The following is an 18163-nucleotide window of genomic DNA, read 5'->3' as shown; positions in this document are numbered from 1 at the left end:
TTTCCAGCCAGGCATTTCTCAGTGAGACCTGGGGGCCTTGGCATAACCTGGTGCTGGGTTTGCTAGCATCACCCTCCCTCCCACAGGTGGTGCCAGTGTGGACACCCCGGTCTATCACTGCGCTCTGATCGGCCCCCAGAAGTGTCCCACAATGCCTGTTCTAGCCGCTCTGGTCATCACTTTGAACTCTACTGCCCTGCCCTCAGGTGACCAACTGCCAGACCTGCCCTTTAAATTCTCTGGGAATTTTGAAATGCCCCTTCCTGCAGGCGTGGAGTGCTCTCAGCGCGTCTTTCCAGGTGACCATGCCTCCACGCGCCAGGCGATCCCCACTATGGAGCAATGGCGAGGTGCTGGAGCTCATCAGTGTTTGAGGGGAGGAAGCTGTCCAGTCCCAGCTGTGCTCCTGCCGTAGGAATTACGATACCTAGGGGCAGATATCAAGGGCCATGATGGAAAGGGGCCATGACCGGGATGCAATGCAGGGTTAAAGTGAAGGGACTGCGGAGTGCTTACTGCAAAGTGTGGGAGGGAAACCGCTGCTCCGGTGCTGCCCCTGTGACCTGCCATTTCTACAAAGAGCTGGACGCCATACTTGGGGGCAGGGGTGGCAGGTTTGTAGAAATTTTGGTGGTGCCCAAGCTCCGTCCCCCCAACTCTGCCCCCCACCTGCCCAAGGCTCTGGGAGGGAGTTTGGGTGAGGGAGGGGTGCTGAGGGATAGAGTGCAGGGGTGAGGGCTATGGGGTGTGGCTGCAGATGAGGGGTTTTGAGTGTGGGAGGGGCTCATGGTGAGACTAGGTGTGTAGGGGGTGAGGGCTCTGGCTGCGACTGGGGATAAGGTGTTTGGGGTGCTGAAGGGGGCTCAGGGCTTGGACAGATGGTTGAGGATGTGGTAGGGGGTGAAAGCTCTGGCTGGGGTGTGGGCTCTGGGGTGGGGCAGGGCTGGGGATGAGTTTGGAGTGCAGACAGGCTGCTCTGGGACAGGGTCCAGAGAGGAGGACTCCCCCCAGCCCTTTCCCTGCCAGCAGCAGCAAGCTCTGGGGGAGGAGCCCACTTTCCTGCCCCCCAGCAGCACGCTCACCCCCACCACTGTCACTGCATGTGCTCCTAGGGCCTCTCTCATGTCCAGGAATCTCCCTCACCTCCCCCGTGGTGCATGACAGGGGGTGCTGCATATGCCTCCTCCCCTGCTGTTGCCCCTGACTGTAGCCTCACTGCGGGTGGGGCTGCCTCCTTGCCCAGCATGGGGCAGGAGCAGTGACTGCGGGCCCTGTGGGGGGCTGTGCTGCTGGAGGGTCCTGCTGGAAAAGGGAAGGGTTTGAGGGGGAACGGCAGGCTCATAGTCAATCTGCCCTGCCAGTGAATTGGGGGCACTAGAACCCAGCGGGGGCAGTTGCTGCAGGGAGGCAACATGGAGCTGCCCCGAAGAGACTCTGCTCTGGAGCCCGGAAAGGTGAGCGGGGGATGGGGGCAGTACATTAGGGCCCGGGGACACTCCGGGAAGGCGTGGAGCTAAATATTTGTGGAGCTGGGCCCCTAGGCTCTGAATATTGCTGGTGCCCGAGCACCATGTGGGTCTGGATCTCGCCGCCTATGCTTGGGGGTGACCTCACCTCCACTCCGAAGACCACCTTGGACACCTCAGAGGCCGTAGCAGCACAGAGTTCAAGGAAGAGGAAAGCGGGAGCGAGGGTGTTGAAGAGGGGGGGTCCCAGAGCCAAAGGACAGCCCAGCATCCCTAGACGCATGCCGCCAGGAGCTGTTTTCAAGCTAGGAGGAAGGTAGCCAGTCCCAGCGGACGGTGCTTGGGGAAAAACAAACAGCGGAGGAGGTGCCAGGTAAGCAGCTTTTATTTTGGGAAGGAAGTTGTTTGGTGCAGGATCTTGGGGCGAGGAGGATCCCTAGTTGCAGAACAGGGCGTTGATGTGCTCTCTCACATGGTGGTAATCGGCCTCAGTGATCTCTTCAAAGGTCTGATGCAGAAGCTGGGCAATCCGCCTGTGCATGTTCCTCGGCAGAGCTACTGTGCTCCTTGTCCCAGTAAGGCTAACGTGTCCATGCCACTGTGCAGTGAGGGGCGGGGCATGGTGGGGACCATTACTGCACACCGGCAAGTGGCATAAGGGCCGGGGCGGAACTCAGATTGTAGTAGAAGACTCTCCCTTGCTTCTCAGGTCATCCTCAGCAGCGAGATATCTTCCAAGATGAACTCATTGTGTAGAAAATGTGGGGACAGTCTTCAGTATAAGGGACCCCTGCAGCTGTTGGCTCTCCCCAAGGCACAGAACCAACTCCAAAGGACCCCTTGCCCCTGTGCTTACTCACCATTTTGGGGCTGCTGTGGGTTGTGTGTGCTCGTTTTGGGGCCGGCACTTTCTGCTATTGTGTACACTTTACTTGTTTTTAAGTACGGCCAAATAATTGCTGTGTCTAGTGTGAACATTGCTGCCTCTGTTAAGTGTTGCACTTTGGCTTTACAGATGCAACCTTGAGGTCGCAGCCGGCCAAAAGACTACAAAGAGTCAGGAAGCGTCCGTGAAGAGCCAAACAGGACCTGCTGCATGAAGTCATGCAGCAGTCCCTTACTGAAAATCAAAAAGTACAGGTGTGGCGGGATACTGAAAGGAGGCTCCGCCAGCAGACTGTGGATCACCGGCACCAAAGCACGGAGTGGCTCATAAGCATTGTGGAGCACCAAGCGGACTCGATTCAGACGCTCATAGCACTGCAGACAGAGCAGATCCGCGCCCGCCCCCGCACTGCAGCCCTTGTCCCAAAACTCTTTCCCTTGTGCCCCCTTGTCACCACCAACCCACTTCCCCTAACATCTGATTTCTTACCATCACCAGCTGCCTCCAACACTTATAGCTTCACCACCCAGCCCTACAAACTACGACCCTTATCCACTGCACTCAACCCCCATCCCCATGCATTTTAGCCAGCCTGAAGTGCAGCACTCATTGCATGGCACTCCAGACAGGAAGGCTGAATATGATAACAGGACATATGCAAATCTGCGATTGTCCCGTTCTCCACCCTGCCCGCTTCCCTCCTCCCACACGGCACACATCTGTCATGCCCTTTCTGTTTCCCCAGCAGTTGTGTTTCTTTTCAATAAATGAATTTTTTGGCTTTCAAAATGTTCTTTATTGCATTAAGTAAAAGATACTGTAGCCCAGGAATGCAACAGGCACTGCTAGTCAGTGCAGGAAACACAATGCCTACTAGCATTGGAACCAGCGCACTTCACTCCTGTGCAGGGCATCAAACATTACTTTCAGCATCAAATTGCTTCCTCAAGGCATCCCTAATCCTTACAGCCCCGCGCTGTGCCTCTCTAACAGCCCTGCTCTCTGGCTGTTCAAATTCAGCCTGTAGGTATTGAACCTCCAAGTTCCATGCCTGAGTGAATCTTTCACCCTTCCCTTCACAAATGTTGTGGAGGGTGCAGCACGCGGCTATAACCGCAGGGATGTTGTCATCGGCCAGGTCCAGCTTCCCATACAGACAGCACCAGTGGCCCTTTAAATGGCCCAAAGCACACTCCACAGTCATTCTGCACAAACTCAGCCTGTTGTTGAACCGCTCCTTGCTGCTGTCAAGGCTCCCTGTGTAGGGTTTCATGAGCCACGGCATTAAAGGGTAAGTGGGGACTCCAAGGATCACAGTGGGCATTTCCACTTCCCCTACGGTGATCTTCTGGTCCAGGAAGAAAGTCCCGACTTGCAGCTTCCTGAACAGGCCTGTGTTCTGAAAAATGCATGCTTCATGCACCTTTCTGAACCAGCCTGCGTTAATGTCCATGAAACACCCCTGGTGATCCACAAGCTCCTGGAGAACCATAGAGAAATACCCCTTCCGATCAACGTACTCAGAGGGTAGGTGGTCTGGTGCCAGAACTGGAATATGCGTCCCATCTATCACCCCTCCGGAGTTAGGGAAACCCATTTCTGCAGAGCCAGCCACAATGTCACACACATCACCCAGAGTCACAGTTCTTTTGAGCAGGATGCGATTAATGGCCCTGCAAACTTGCATCAACACGGTTCCAATGGTCCAAACTTGTTACTGACCAATCGGTAGCTGTCTGGAGTTGTCAGCTTCCAGATCGCAATAGCCAGCCGCTTCTCCACCTGCAAGGCACCTCTCAATCTTGTGTCCTTGTGCAGCAGGGTGGGGGCAAGCTTGGCACAGTCCCATGAAATTGGCTTTTCTCATCCAAAGGTTCTGCAGACACTGCTCGTCATGCCAGTCTTGCATGACGATGTGATCCCACCAATCAGTGCTTGTTTCCCGAGGCCAAAAGCGGCGTTCCGCGGTGGTGAGTATGTCTGCGAAGGCCACAATCAATCTCGTGTTGTATGCGTTACTCAAGTCGATATCATCAACCTCTCCCAGTGCCACTGCAAGTGCCGCAACTGTGGCCACCCCCGTGAGCTTGCAGCTGACAGTGTGAACACACAGACCCATGTTCAGAATTGCTCTGGGTTCCCATCTGTGGGTGTCTAAGCAGACAAAGATGCCTCTCTGCAGCCCTGATTTAGAGTGGGCAGGGCTTAGCACACTCCCGCCCCCTCCCCCCCCGCTTCTCGCCTCTGCCATTGGCTAGCTTAGATGGCTCCCCACCTAGTGAGCTGTCTTTCGTGAATCGCACTATAAGGTGCCTGTGATGCCCATGCATTGTATAGGGCATTTAGGCCCCTAACCCAGCGTTGCAGAGTTGCAGACTATGATTTTCTAGTTACCTACAAATTAAGCGCTGTGATGCTCAGCACTGCAACACCAAGATATGGATCGCACCCTGTGCAGCCAGTCTCCTCGCCACAGAGCACAGCTGAGCAATTCCTGATTGACACGGATGTGCACAGGACAGAGACAGAGCATAGGCTGGAGAGTGACACATCCCAGTAAAACCCAAACTCTCCTCCTAGGGTCACAATATATCCTGTCGCCATGGGAGTGTGTGGACACAAGGACGTCGGAAAGGAAATCCCAGGACTCTGCCCTCAAAAACTGCAGCTGGGACAGTAAAGTGGAACAAACACAAAGAATTGTTTGTAATGTTTTATTTATAGTCAGTAACTAAAGGTGGTGAGTAAACAGAGCCGAGAAGGAGCCTTAATAACCACAGCATGGAAAGGAGATTCCCCAACTACTAACAGTTTTCTTAATGGCACAACAGGACAGTCGTCCAGAAATTAATGGAGGAAATTAATGAGTTACAGTGTCACTTTCAGGAACTTGTAATAAATCTCTGTCCCTGTCATGTTCCCTTTCCTTTCATAATGTTCTTTTCTACTCGTTTTTCTAACCCTCACTTCTGATCCCTGTTTATTTTCCTGTGTCTCTCCCACTCTCCTTCCCTCCCTGTCACACATCATTCCCCATGGCCACTCCCTTCTTTCCCCTGATTCTATCCCTTCCCATCCTGCTGCCCCTGGCTTGTTCCCCTGTCAGGGATATTTTCTTGTCACTCTTCTCATTTCTGTTCTTCACCATTTCTCATAGACTCTCTATTTATTCTTGTTTGATTTAAATTTACATTTTTCTTCTTGCTTCTTCTAATTCCCTCTTGTTAATGCCACCCTGTCCCTGACTCCCCCAGTGCTGCCAACCTCAGGAGTTGAAAAAAAAATCATTAGACTCACACGATGATTTTTTTAAGGTTATATAATTTTTTTTGTCAATATGCACCCATCTCCCCATCCCCCCGCCTTTTTTGTGACAGTTACAGGGTTACCAGCTGTCCTGTCGTTACAGGGAAAGGTGACTTGGGCCCCTGCGGCAGGAGCTCTGGCTGGGAGACCCCAGTGAGATCTGATCCCACAGATCTGTACAAACCGCTCCCTGCTGCTGCTTCTCCCCAACCCCCGAAACCCTAATTGATTCACGCTGTGTCCCTGCCACCCCCACCTCTGCCTGTCCCCAGCCCGGCTGTTAGTCCTGCCCCCTGCCCAGCCCCGACATCTGCCCCTCACGGCCCCTCCTGCAGCCCCAGGATTTCTTCCCTCCTCCTGGACCCATCCTTGGGAATAGGGTGACCAGACAGCAAGTGTGAAAAATCAGGGGGGGGGGGGTGTAATAGGAGCCTATATAAGAAAAAGACCCAAAAATCGGGACTGTCCCTATAAAAACTGGACATCTGGTCACCCTAGCAGGGAAGGGGAGGGGCTTCCACAGGTCATAGAGATAAGGAGCCAGGTACTGGGTAGACAGGAGTCCTCCAAGGTCATAGAGACTGGGGTCCCTGAGGCTAGAGAGGCTGATTTCTGGTTCCCTTCTCTACTGTGTGTCTCAGGGACACAGTCTGAGCCGGGATCCCCACCCCACCCAGAACCAGGGTTGGATTCTCTCCCCAGGGACGGAGCCCGGCGGGAAAGTGAAGATCGGGGCCTCGTCACCAGCATCGATAAATGTCACCTGCCCCCGGTCACAGTCCAGACAAACCCGGATCCTGCTGGGGGCCCGGCTAAGGGGCAGGGGGGTCACAGGGAAGGTGAGAGCCTGGAACTGACCCCACCACCGCTCCACAGCCCAGATCCCCCCCTCAGGGCTATGACTGATCCCTCCCTTCCTCCCCACAGACTCTCTGGCCACCCCCACAACCCAGTATCCCCCATCCATCACCTCCACCTCCCAGCAATGTCTCCCTGAGGTGAATCCCTCACAGCCCAGCACACAGGGCTCAGTGTCAAATCTCTCAGGGTTGTTGGGCAGTTGCTGCCGCGTGTCTCCCCGTCTCACACTTTTCCGATCCTCAGACAGGATGAGGTTGGGATGAGCCGTGTCTGGATCCAGAGTCACATTCACTTGGGAGAGAGAATCAGAGCGTTAGAGGCAGAGTTCGTTCTTAGAGGAGGCTGGGACCATTTCTCACGCTCCCCAGCAGCCCCATCCTGGCTGGGACAGGCCTGGATCCCAGGGAGCTGCCTCTGTCCTAGGCACCTGACGGACGTCACTGCAGTTCCTCAGTCCGTGTAATGGGACCCACTTTATTAGTTTTTCATTTGCTTGCTGAGGCTTCAGCTCCCTGCTCCCTCTGTTGGGGCTGCTCCATTCCCAGCATCAGAGACACAGCAAGGAAGGTTTTAATGAGGAGAGAGCAGAGGAGGCAGGTACCATTTTGAACCCCAGAGCTAAGCTCCCTCCCCTAAATGCAGCCTCCACTCCTCGGCCAGAGGAGGAAGAGCCAATTAAGAAAAGAGAGAAGGAAATGGCATTGGGTGGGGTGGTCTCCACTCCCGGGCAAGGGAACGGAGAGGAAGGTGCAGCATTGGGAAAGAGCTGCTTATGACCAGAGAGTAGGAAGGGCATTGTGTGGGGTAGCCCCATCCCCAGCCCAGAGAGAAGGGAGGAGCTGACAGCCTCACAGGGAGAGCGTCTCCTCAATCCAGGAAGCAGTGAGTAGCTCCAATGGGAGAGCCCAACCCTGCCCAGAGGAAAGGCAGGATGTTGTAGAAGCAGGATGAGGGAGACCCCCAGCACTGGGGTAGAGCAGAGGGATGTGTCAGCCCTCAGGGCAGAGAGTTCTGTGCACATGCTGCTCAGGGAGAGATTTTCTGTTCAGCAGCGTGGGCATGAACTCAGCACTAAGGTTAGTGTCAGGAGTGTTGGTGTGACTTCAGCGTGGGAGCTCCTCACTGTTTAGTGTGGTGTTGTTAGGGCTCTGTGTGTCATGGTCGGTATCGGTTTTGTTGGTAACTTTAGCTACAATCTCATGAAGATGTTTTCTGATCATTTAAAAACAATCTCCAGCTGCAATCTCACCCTGTCTGAATGTTCCTAGGGATCCTCCTCTTTTCATCTCTAGTGCAGACGGCAGAGTGTCTGGAGGGGAGAAGGAAAAAGGAGACGAGATTTCAGGCTTTCATATTTATAACAGCGTCACCACTCTCAACTCCTAGAACTGTCTTTTAATTATGTCAGAGAACCACACCGAGAAACACTCAGATATTTTATATAAATAGGTCTGAACCCATCTCTTTCCTCTCTCATTCAGGCATCTCCCAGCAATGGAACCCACGTTCTTGCAGCCTCACAAACATCCCAGGACAGACAATCTGTAAGTGAGATTTACTTTTCCCCTCCTCATCCCCTCCCACCCTTCAAACTCCAGTTGGTTTGTCTCATTCACTTACTGCCCTTTGCCCTAATCTAGACCCAGACCCTGCAAAGACTTTGGAATGACAGTAACTTTGCCCACTTTGGTCCCTTTGACACTAACAGGATATTGAGAGTTTGTGAAATCCTGGCTCTAAAAGTTCCTCCTCTGCCTTGGTGGGTCCTGCGCTTTTTTGGTGGATTTGCTCACCTCAGAAGTTCACGGCAGCCCTCAGTTTGGCCACTTCTGCTAGAGGCTCAAACCTGCCATTCATTCAGCTATCGCCATCACTGGCCAGCATGGGAGAAATGGAGAACAATCCCCACAGTCTCTGTGTCCCACCTAGTGAGTCGGGGACAGGCCAGATCCCTTTCCAAATTAGACCTTCCCTCTGGTGTTGGTCACAGACCAGGTCAACTCCTCCTGTGTCCAATCAGGAGTTGGTGGGATGTGGGGAACCTGGGTCCACCCTCTACACAGGGTTCCAGCCCAGGGCTCCGTGGAGAGCAGCTGTCTACAATGTCCCCTGTATCAGATGCGTGACAGCTACAGCTACAACTCCTGGGGCTACTTCCCCATGGCCTCCCCCCAGCACCTTCTTTATCCTCACTGCAGGATCTTCCTCCTGAAGCCTGATCACGCTTGTACGCCTCAGTCCTCCAGCAGCACCTTCTCACTCCTCGCTCACCCTCCACTAACTGATGGGAGCTCCTTTCTAAACCAGGTGTCCTGATTAGTCTGCCTGCCATAACTGATTCTAGTATGGTTTTAACTAGCTCCAGGTGTCTTAATTAGCCTGCCTGTCTTAATTGGTTCTAGCAGGTTCCTGACTGCTCTAGTGCAGCCCCTCCTCTGGTCACTCAGGGAACTATTCATCCCGTGGCCAGTATATTTTCCTTCTACCAGGCTCCTGTACCCCACTGGTCTGGGTCTGTCACAGAGGTTATTGGGTCTGTTCATTCAGCGTCTTCACTAAGCAGCATGACGGGGCCTCGTCCTCCATAGGCAGAAATAAAAGTTTTATAAATGTAGAAATTGAGGTGGGGGAAAGTTGACTCAATTGGACAAATTCACCCCTGTACCAGCAGGAGAGGGGTGACTCTGCTGTTCAGTGGCTGCAGGGGCCGGTGCAAAACTTGGGAGAGGATAAGGAAGTTCTGAAGCCAGAGTTACATCCCTGTGACAATGGCCCCCATGGGTCTTGGCCAGGGAGCAGATAGTCAGACGCCCAGCTTTACACTGCCCACCTCCCTCTATCCTTCGTCCACCCCCCTCCGTCTTCCACCCGCCCTCACCACCCCCACCCTATTCCCAGCCCTCTCAGGAACCCGCCTTCTGCCTGCAGGTGCTGCGGAGGAGGCACCAGAGACTCCTCTGCTGGAGGGATCCCTGACCATGGGGGCGGGGCTTCAGGGATGCCGGGGGGGCAAGTGGGGCAATTTGCGCCTGGCCCTGCAGGGGCCCCCATGAGAATATAGTATTCTATAGTATTGCAATTTTTTTTTAATGGAAGGGGCCCCCAAAATTGCTTTGCCCCAGACCCCCTGAATCCTCTGGGCAGCCCTGCGGGGCTTTCTCCTTCCCTACAACTGTCTATTTGGCCGAGACTAGCTGCCGTATGGGACCGGAGCAGGGCCGGTGCAACCATTTAGGCGACCTAGGCGGTCACCTAAGGCACTGGGATTTGGGGGGCGCCATTTTCTTCAACAGCGACCACGGCAGCCGGATCTTTGGCCGCCCCAGTCTCCGCTGGCATTTAGGTGGAGGGAGCTGGGGCAGGGGGAGCGCGGGGAGGGCCGCCTGCAGCAAGGGGAGGGAGCGGCACACAGGGGAACTCCCCGTCCCAGCTCACCCCTGCCCCGCCTCCTCCCCGAACACGCCGTGGCTGCTTCACTTCTCCCGCCTCCCAGGCTTGCGGCACCAATTAGCTTAGGCGCTGCAAGCCTGGGAGGCGGGAGAAGTGAAGCACCGACAGCGTGCTCGTGTGCGGAGCAGGGGTGAGCTGGGGTGTGGGGGGGTGCCTCAGGGCAGAGGGAGGGAGCTGCCTTGGTGGGAGGGGGGGCGCAAGGTGGAAGTTTCGCCTAGGGCGCGAAACATCCTTGCACCGGCCCTGGACCCAAGCACAGTGATGGGCTGGATCCGCCTCTCAGAAATGTGCCCTATGGCTTGTGATGGGGCAGTAGATGGGGAGGGCTCTGAGCTATAGAGAATTCTTTGCTATGCGTCTGGCTGTTGGGTCTTGCCAGAATGCTCGGTATACAACTGACCATCATATCTGGGGTCGGGAAGGAATTTCCCCCCAAGTCAGATTGGCAGAGAGCCTGGGGGGTTTTCTGCCTCCTTCTGCAGCATGGGGCACAGGTCACTTGCACATTTAAACTATTTCAATGGTGGATTCTTTGTAACTCGGACAGAGGTTGGGGTCTATTGCAGGAGTGGGTGGGTGAGATTCTGTGGCTTGCAATGTGCAGGAGGTCAGACTGGATGATCGTGATGGTCCCTTTTGGCCTTAAAGTCTATGAGTCTGAGTCTTTTCTTTCTTTAACAGTAATTGTCATGGGAAGGCATGTTTTTAGTAAAAATAAAGGCTTGAATATATCAACCTGAGTGACTTGGACCCCAAGTGCGTGACATTCTCATCCAACAATTAAATAGAAGCATCATCTAATTGTGACCCAATTGGCCAGAGCCACTCTCCTCCCTCAGTCTCATCCCAATTTCCATTCCCAGATCCCTTCTAGGTACCTTTGAACTTCCCCAGAATCTCCAGTAGCACAATCGTTTTCTGGGAGAAATCATTGACTCGCTCTTCCAGTTCAGGAGAAATCTCCTCTGGCTGCTGGAACTTCCCCTTCTCACACCTAGAGAGAAACCATTTCCCACAATTATATTTCATTGTGTGACTTGTTATAAATTCTGGCTAGTGAGTCGCTGCTCTAATATGTCTGGAGTTAGAATTCCTCAACTTCTCCCAATCTGAGAGCAGGTGCAACACAACCCATGGCCGTACAACCTTCCCTTCACAGGACTCTTTAATATTTTTCAACTCTGGTCTTGAGAGACCAGCTCTGGGGACAAAAGGGGAATTGAGTCTCCATGGCCAATTCACTCCTAGGCCTCCATGCTCTGAGGAACAGGAGGTTCTCAGGTGAAGTGCTGTAGAAATCTGCCCTCTAGGAAATAGACTGAGACACCAACTCCCCACTCCCCAGCTTATTCCACACAGGTCTCCAAACAGTCCTCAGGTGGGAAAGACTCTTGACCACTGCTGCCCTGGGCTGAATAGTGACCAGTACCCAGCATTGACAGGCCTATATTCCATCCTCATAGTCCTGAAGCAGCCAGTCCCCCAAGGAGGTGACATCTCTAGGAAATACTTGAGGTTAGTCTTTCCCACTGAATGGAAAATACCAGAGTCTTCTATTCAAGGGTGAGAACCTCAGGATGAAGTTGATCAGAGAGGTTCGTATCCAGCATGTGACCTTCCTCACACATTTTGCTGTACAGCCCTGAGGAGATGTGGTGCTAACATCCCCACCAAGCTCTTTCCCAGCATTGTGAGGTGTGAGGGGGAGTGAGAGAGAGACACGTACCTGCTCAAGGTCCTTCTAATATCCTAGAAAAGAGAGAGAGAAAATAATTTCAGTCCCCTCTGACACACACACGTTATTCCAGGGAAGAGATTTTGCAAATATGAGGAAGAGAGGCCCTACCCTGGCCCAGGGTCATGGATTCCCAGAGCTAATGGGGCTTTTTCATCTCTCATATCTCTGTGTCTGTGACTCTGCAAAGAATAATAGTTACTCACATGTGAGCAATGCACATGCCCAGTTACAACTTGGTCTACGACTGCTGGACTCCAGTGCTTAGGAGTCAAGAGCCCTCCCTTCCCTGTGTTGGGATCTGGCATGTTTTTAATCATGACTGCCAGTTTCCAATTGTCCCTGCGGTGCTCAACCCCACGCCCCAACCCTTCCTGCAATGTCACACCCCAGCCTAGCTCCTCCTGCTCCCACTTCACCCCAACCCTGCCTCTTCCCTGCCTCCTCTTGTGAGCACACTCCCTCCCCGCTCTTCTCTCTCCCTCCCAGCCTCTCCTTCACACAGTGGAACAGCTGATCGCAGCAGGCAGATGGTGCTAGAGGGAGGAGGAGGAGTTGATTAGCAGAGCAGCCATTGGGGGCACCCTGGAGCACCCATCTGCATTTCTCATTCAGCCTCACCTGCAGGAATTCACTTGCTGGCTTCTGACACTTCCCCTCCATCTCACTGATCAACTCACTGAGATAGGAAATCTGCTCGGAGAGTTTACTGATATTTTCATTCTGGATCCTCACAATCTCCTCATCCAGCTTCTCCAGCTGGGCCAGCAGGAGTCGCTCTTGTTCCTCCAGGAACTCCTGCAGTTCCTGACATTCGGACACAATCTTCTGCCTCTCGGTTTGTGTTTGTTTCTGCATGAAAATAGGGGAAGGGAAGGTCAGGGACATAGATGGAGCCCGGAGTCCTTTCATGGAGAGCTGAGTGTGCTGGAGGGAGAATGTCTTTAAAAATACTAAGATTTTTCATAGACTCTAGGACTGGAAGGGACCTCGAGAGGTCATCGAGTCCAGTCCCCTGCCCTCATGGCAGGACCAAATACTGTCCAGACCATCCTGAATAGACATTTCTCTAACCTACTCTTAAATATCTCCAGAGATGGAAATTCCACAACATCCCTAGGCAGTTTATTCCACTGTTTAACCACCCTGCCAGTTAGGAACTTTTTCCTAATGCCCAACCTAAACCTCCTTTACTGCAGTTTAAGCCCATTGCTTCTTGTTCTATCCTTAGAGGCTAAGGTGAACAAGTTTTCTCCCACCTCCTTATGACACCCTTTTAGATACCTGAAAACTGCTGTTATGTCCCTTCTCAGTCTGCTCTTTTCCAAATTAAGCAAACCCAAATTTTTCAGCCTTCCTTCGTAGGTCATGTTCTCTAGACCTTTAATCATTTACAAATAGGGGGAGGGATAGCTCAGTGGTTTGAGCATTGGCTTGCTAAACCCAGAGTTGTGAGTTCAGTCCTTGTAGGGGCCACTTACAGATCTTGGGCAAAATTGCTATGTCTTCCTGCTAGTGAAGGCAGGGGGCTGGACTCAAGGTCCTTTCTATTCTAGAAGACAGGATATCTCCATTTATTTAATTCTTGTTGCTGTCCTCTGGACTCTCTCCAATTTCTCCACATCTTTCTTGAAATGCAGTGCCCGGAACTGGACACAATACTCCAGCTGAGGCCTGACCAGCGCAGAGTAGAGCAGAAGACTGACTTCTCGTGGCTTGCGCACAACACACCTGTTAATGCATCCCAAAATCACATTTGCTTTTTTTGCAACAGCATCACACTGTTGACTCATACTTGTGACATTTGACTCTACACTGTGTGTACTAAGCAGAGGATTCTCTCACACCTTCCCCTTTGGCCCCTGTATCCCTCTGAAATGGATGTTTCCATGCCTGTCATGATCAGCATATTCTATTATTTATGGTCTCTGGAAATTCACACCCAGAGCAGCAGGAGGCAGGACTCAGCACTACTCTGACAGAGACGCCAGGGGAGTTAAAAGAAACAAACATTTTTAAAAATGCACAAAATGACCAGACACAGCAGACAGCACTTCACTGGGACATTCAGTTCACTTGGGGAGGATTTCTGGGCAAGCCACGAAAGGCTAGATATTAACTCATGATAGAAAATGGAAGCTTAGGGCTTGTCTACACACAAATCTAACCCAGCAATCCATGAGCATGGAGAAACACACACAAGCCCATGTTCACCAAGGCCACACAGGAGTCAGCCTCCAAACAGACCTCCCGCTGCCAGTCCCCGCCGGTTCATAACAACTGGCACCTACCAGATACTCCTGGCTACTCCCCTCTCCAATCGCTTTCAATCCCAGCAGCTTTTCTCTCTCTTTCCTCAGAGTCTTCAAATGGGCCTGGATTCTTTCCTGAAGAAACAGAAATGATTTAGGAGGTTTCATCTGGATAGTTGAGAGGTGTTTGGAAGTGGGTGTTTTTCCACCCAAAACCCAAGATGACTGTGGTTCTAATCGCTTTGTGACATCAGGACCACCAAGGAGATCAAACCTCATTGATGGAGACTGGGAACGTTTCACATTCGGACTCGTTACCTATTCAGATTCAGTCTTTTCAGTAATTAGAGTGAGATCTCAATTATAACCAAGCTTTACTGGTATTTGTGAACTGATTAGTGGTACAGAGCATAACAGGGCACCAAAGTGACATGGGGGTGAATCAATAAAGCTGTTTTGTAGAGGGTTTAATGAACCAAGTGATACAAATCCCAGAAGCCACCAGGGTTTAAATAGGGGCTGGGATTTCAGCCCTGAAGCCCTGGGGACTGCACTGGGGTTGGGCTGAGCTGGTCTAAGCACCAGGGCAAACCCCATGAGACGTTGGGAGGCCATTCATCTGGTTGGAAGCTGCACAGTCCCAGTGTTGTGGAGCACTATCCTTGTCTGGTAGGGACTTGGCACTGGATGTGTGTTTGTCCGATGAAAAAGGTCGAGGAGACTGAGGCTGCAGGAGGATACTCATGACAGTGGGGGCGTGGCTGGGGGTGGCACCTTCATGCAGAATGATGCAGGTGGGGACACGCTGAAAAAAGCGGTGGTGGGGCCCACGCAGGGCGAGTGATACTGGTGAGGACGGGCCCATGCAGGCAGGTGTGGGCATGTCCTATGTTCTGGGGATGCCTCGGTGACCATCCTAATTAGACATGATGCAGATTTGTGTAAAGAAGTGTTGGGGTTTACCCAGTGCTGCCCTAAACTCTTTTCATGACAATGCTCCTTGGGCAGATACCCCACAGTCCCATTCCCTGGTAAAGATCCCGGAAGCAGTGCATTGTGGGCGATTACAAAAGGCTGCCTGGTGGGACTAATGGAACCACTCTGGCTGGTCCTTGCCCACGAACACAACAGAGCAGGTCAGACTGGCACCGGTCAGCTCCAGCCTGGGGTTAGTTTTGCTACAATCCAGTGTAATCCCAGTGGTACGTGGCATGGACCTGAGCTTTATGGAGCCCTTTTGTTTGGGGACTCAAGGTGCTCGGGGTCCCACGCAGCGTTTAGCCCCGTGATCTACTCTAGTGCAGGCCGGCAGCATCTGAGATTATTCCCTCATGGAGCGAGACGGGAGTTCAGAATCCTCCTCTCCCTGGTGGGCCTGGGACCTTTATCAAGGCGTCTCTCCCTCCTAACGGAGACACTTCATCACTGGGTGGGGCTGATGCTAAGATGGCAGCATGGCAAAGTGGTTTGAGTCTTGGACTGGGTCTGGGGAGATTTGTCTAGCTAGACCAGTGGTCATCTACTGGTTGATTCCTATCGACTAGTCGATCCTGGAGACTCTCCCGGTTGATTGTGATCTCCAGCGGCACTGCAGGGTTGGCTGCTGCTGCTAATGCAGGCTCCCTGCCTGCCCCAACTGCACGGCACTCCCAGAAGCAGCCAGCATGCCCCCACAGCCTGGGCTGAGGGCATGGGTCTCCGCACATGGCTCCTGACTGCAAACACCGCCTCCGCAGCTCCCATTGGCCCTAAATCAGGAACTGTGGCCAATGGGAGCTGTGGGAGTGGTGCCTGCAGAGAGGGGCAGCATGCAGGGCCACATGCCCCCCCCCAGGGGCCCTAGGGGCACATTGGCCCCTTTTGGGAGTGGCGTAGGGTTGGGGCAGGCAGGAAGCCTGCCTTAGCCCTGCTGACCGTGAGTCGCCTGAGGTAAGCCAGTGCCGCCCAGCTGGAGCCAGGACCCCACACCCCCTGCTGTACCCCAACCCCCTGCCCCAGCCCTAACCCTCCTCCCAGAGCCAGCCCCCCATACCCACTCCAGCACCTCAACACTCTGTCCCAGCCAGGGGCGGCTCTATAAAATACGGTGCCCCAAGCAGGGCGCCGCGCTGCGCCGCCCTTCCCCGGTCCCGCGGCCGGGGTAGAAGTGTCTGCGGTGGGTGCGGTGGTCCCGCGGCTCCGGTGGAGCTTCCGCGGGCATGGCTGCGGGAGCTCCGTCCGAGCCGCGGGAGCAGCGCACCCGCCGCAGGCATGCCTGCGGGAGCTCAACCGGAGCTGCGGGAAGAGGGGACCCGCCGCAGTCATGCCTGCGGCAGGTCCGCTTTTCCCGGGCTCCGGTGGACCTCCCGCAGCCGGAGCCAAATGCCGCCGCCCCCCCCGAAAGGGCCGCCCCACGCGCCTGCTTGGCGCGCTGGGGTCTGGAGCCAGCCCTGGTCCCAGCCCAGAGCCCCCTCCCACACTGCGAACCCCTTGGCCACAGCCCGGAGCCTGCACCCCCACCCAAACCCCAACTCCCTGCCCTTAGCGGTGAAAGTGAGCAATGGAGAGAGAGGGCTATGGATTGAGCAGGGCTTCGGCGAGGCCTTGGGGAAGGGGGGGGGGTAGATCCTGATTTCAAGACTTGAAAGTTTGCCTCTGTTGCCACACTGCCGGACCATTAATTTTCTTATAGCATCTCCCGTACAATGAAGACTTTACAGGCTGAATGATGAGTCACACCTGTGACAGGAACTCTCAGTGAAATTAGCCTGTCATTAAAACCCAAAAGTTAACCCATTAAATCTTACAGCAATTCCCTACCTTGTACTCCTGGGCAGCCTCCTGGATGGGAAGCACCGTGTGAGCGCGGTGAGCCCGGGATCTGTCGCACACCACACAGATGGGGGTTTGATCCTCTTCACAGAACAGTTTCAGAGCCTCCTGGTGTTCCCCACACACCCCGTCCCCTCCTGTTCCCTTTGCTGCCTGTAAACTCAACCGCTTGGCGATTTCTACGACATTTGCCAGCTGCCTGTTGGGCCTGAGGTTTCCCTGTTGCACAGTTTCTCTGCACTGAGGGCAGGAGGCGGCTGTAGCGGATCCCTCCCAGCACTGGCTGATGCAGGCTCGGCAGAAATTGTGCCCACACTCCAGAGTGACAGGTTCTGTGAAATACTCCAGACAGACGGGACATGTCGCTTCCTCCTGGAGACTTTCCACGGGGTTCTCTGCAGCCATGGCTCCCTCTGGGCAGTTTGTAACAGGCTTTGTTTCAAATTCCTGAATTCACACTATGCCCCGCCTGCAGCAGCAAGGGGGTGTTTCCTTGCCTGAGAATGACTCATGCTGTTTGCAGAGCAGGAAGGACCCAGCCAATTTCACCCCTGGAGGCTTTAGTGTAAAAATGTATCACTAGGGATCCAGTCCTGCAATCAGCCCCTGTGCTGGTGGGGAGGGTCACTGAGGCAGCCCCCTGTGAGGCTGAACCTGGAGGAGCAGGAGCTGGGTGTCTAAGGAGTGATAGTCAGGCTGGGCAGAATTTTTTTCTATAATATCTAATTTTGACAGATAATCTTTATTTTAAGCAATTTTTATATTTATTGATTTAAACTTTCACAGCTGCACAACAATCTGGGTTTTAAACATTTCATTCCAGTTAAAATTTTCACAGTTGTGGGAAATTACGGGGGGATCAGACAATATTTTCGTCAGACCAGGACTGTTTAATGACACTGGACACTGAGATTCAAAAAATTGAAGCTTTAGAACTGTTAAAATTGTCTGTGAGCAGCTAAATCTCCTCCCTCCACCAGCAGCTCCCCCAGGGCAGTAACCCAGTGCCTCCCCCCCACCACAGGGACGGAGGCTGAAAGTCCATCTGATGGCAGCTCAGGGGCCTGTGGAATGTGCTGGGAGCACAGCCTGGGCTGGTGCTCAGCCTGGTGCCCCTGTAACACGACCACTCCCAGCAAGGCCCTGCCCCCATTTTCTCCCTGTTTGTCAGTCCAGGCAGAGAGACCAGGGACTGCAGGGAGACCAAGCTCCTGTCCCCCAGGTGAGGGCTGGGGCCCAATGGCCGAGGGCAGCGGGTGTGCGGGGAGCTCGCACTAGGGGCTGCAGGGTACCTGTTGTGGGATAAACAGAGACCTCTTAGGCCGTTGCGGCTGCAGGAGGGGATGTGGGGACAGACTGAGGAGGCCTGGGGCAGTCTGGGAAGCCGCCATCAGGG

The 18163-nt window shown here is 53.7% G+C and overlaps 1 protein-coding gene across 1 annotated transcript; it reads right to left on the bottom strand.

The window, feature by feature from the left end:
• Positions 1-6046: 6046 nt before the first annotated feature.
• Positions 6047-17172, bottom strand: LOC123345491 (zinc finger protein RFP-like). Its single transcript, XM_044982449.1, has 7 exons — positions 16756-17172; positions 13996-14091; positions 12326-12556; positions 11696-11718; positions 10848-10963; positions 7769-7828; positions 6047-6810 (listed from the first exon to the last, which is right to left on the bottom strand). The coding sequence occupies exons 1-7, from the start codon at positions 17170-17172 to the stop codon at positions 6296-6298; spliced, it is 1458 nt and encodes a 485-aa protein (XP_044838384.1). The 3' UTR covers positions 6047-6295.
• Between the last annotated feature and the right edge of the window lie 991 nt (positions 17173-18163).

The sequence above is a fragment of the Mauremys mutica genome, chromosome 12, assembly GCF_020497125.1.
Source record: "Mauremys mutica isolate MM-2020 ecotype Southern chromosome 12, ASM2049712v1, whole genome shotgun sequence".
In the NCBI taxonomy this organism is placed as follows: domain Eukaryota; kingdom Metazoa; phylum Chordata; order Testudines; family Geoemydidae; genus Mauremys; species Mauremys mutica.
Note: the sequence above shows the minus strand (reverse complement) of the source record. Positions and strands in the feature narration are given on the sequence as shown.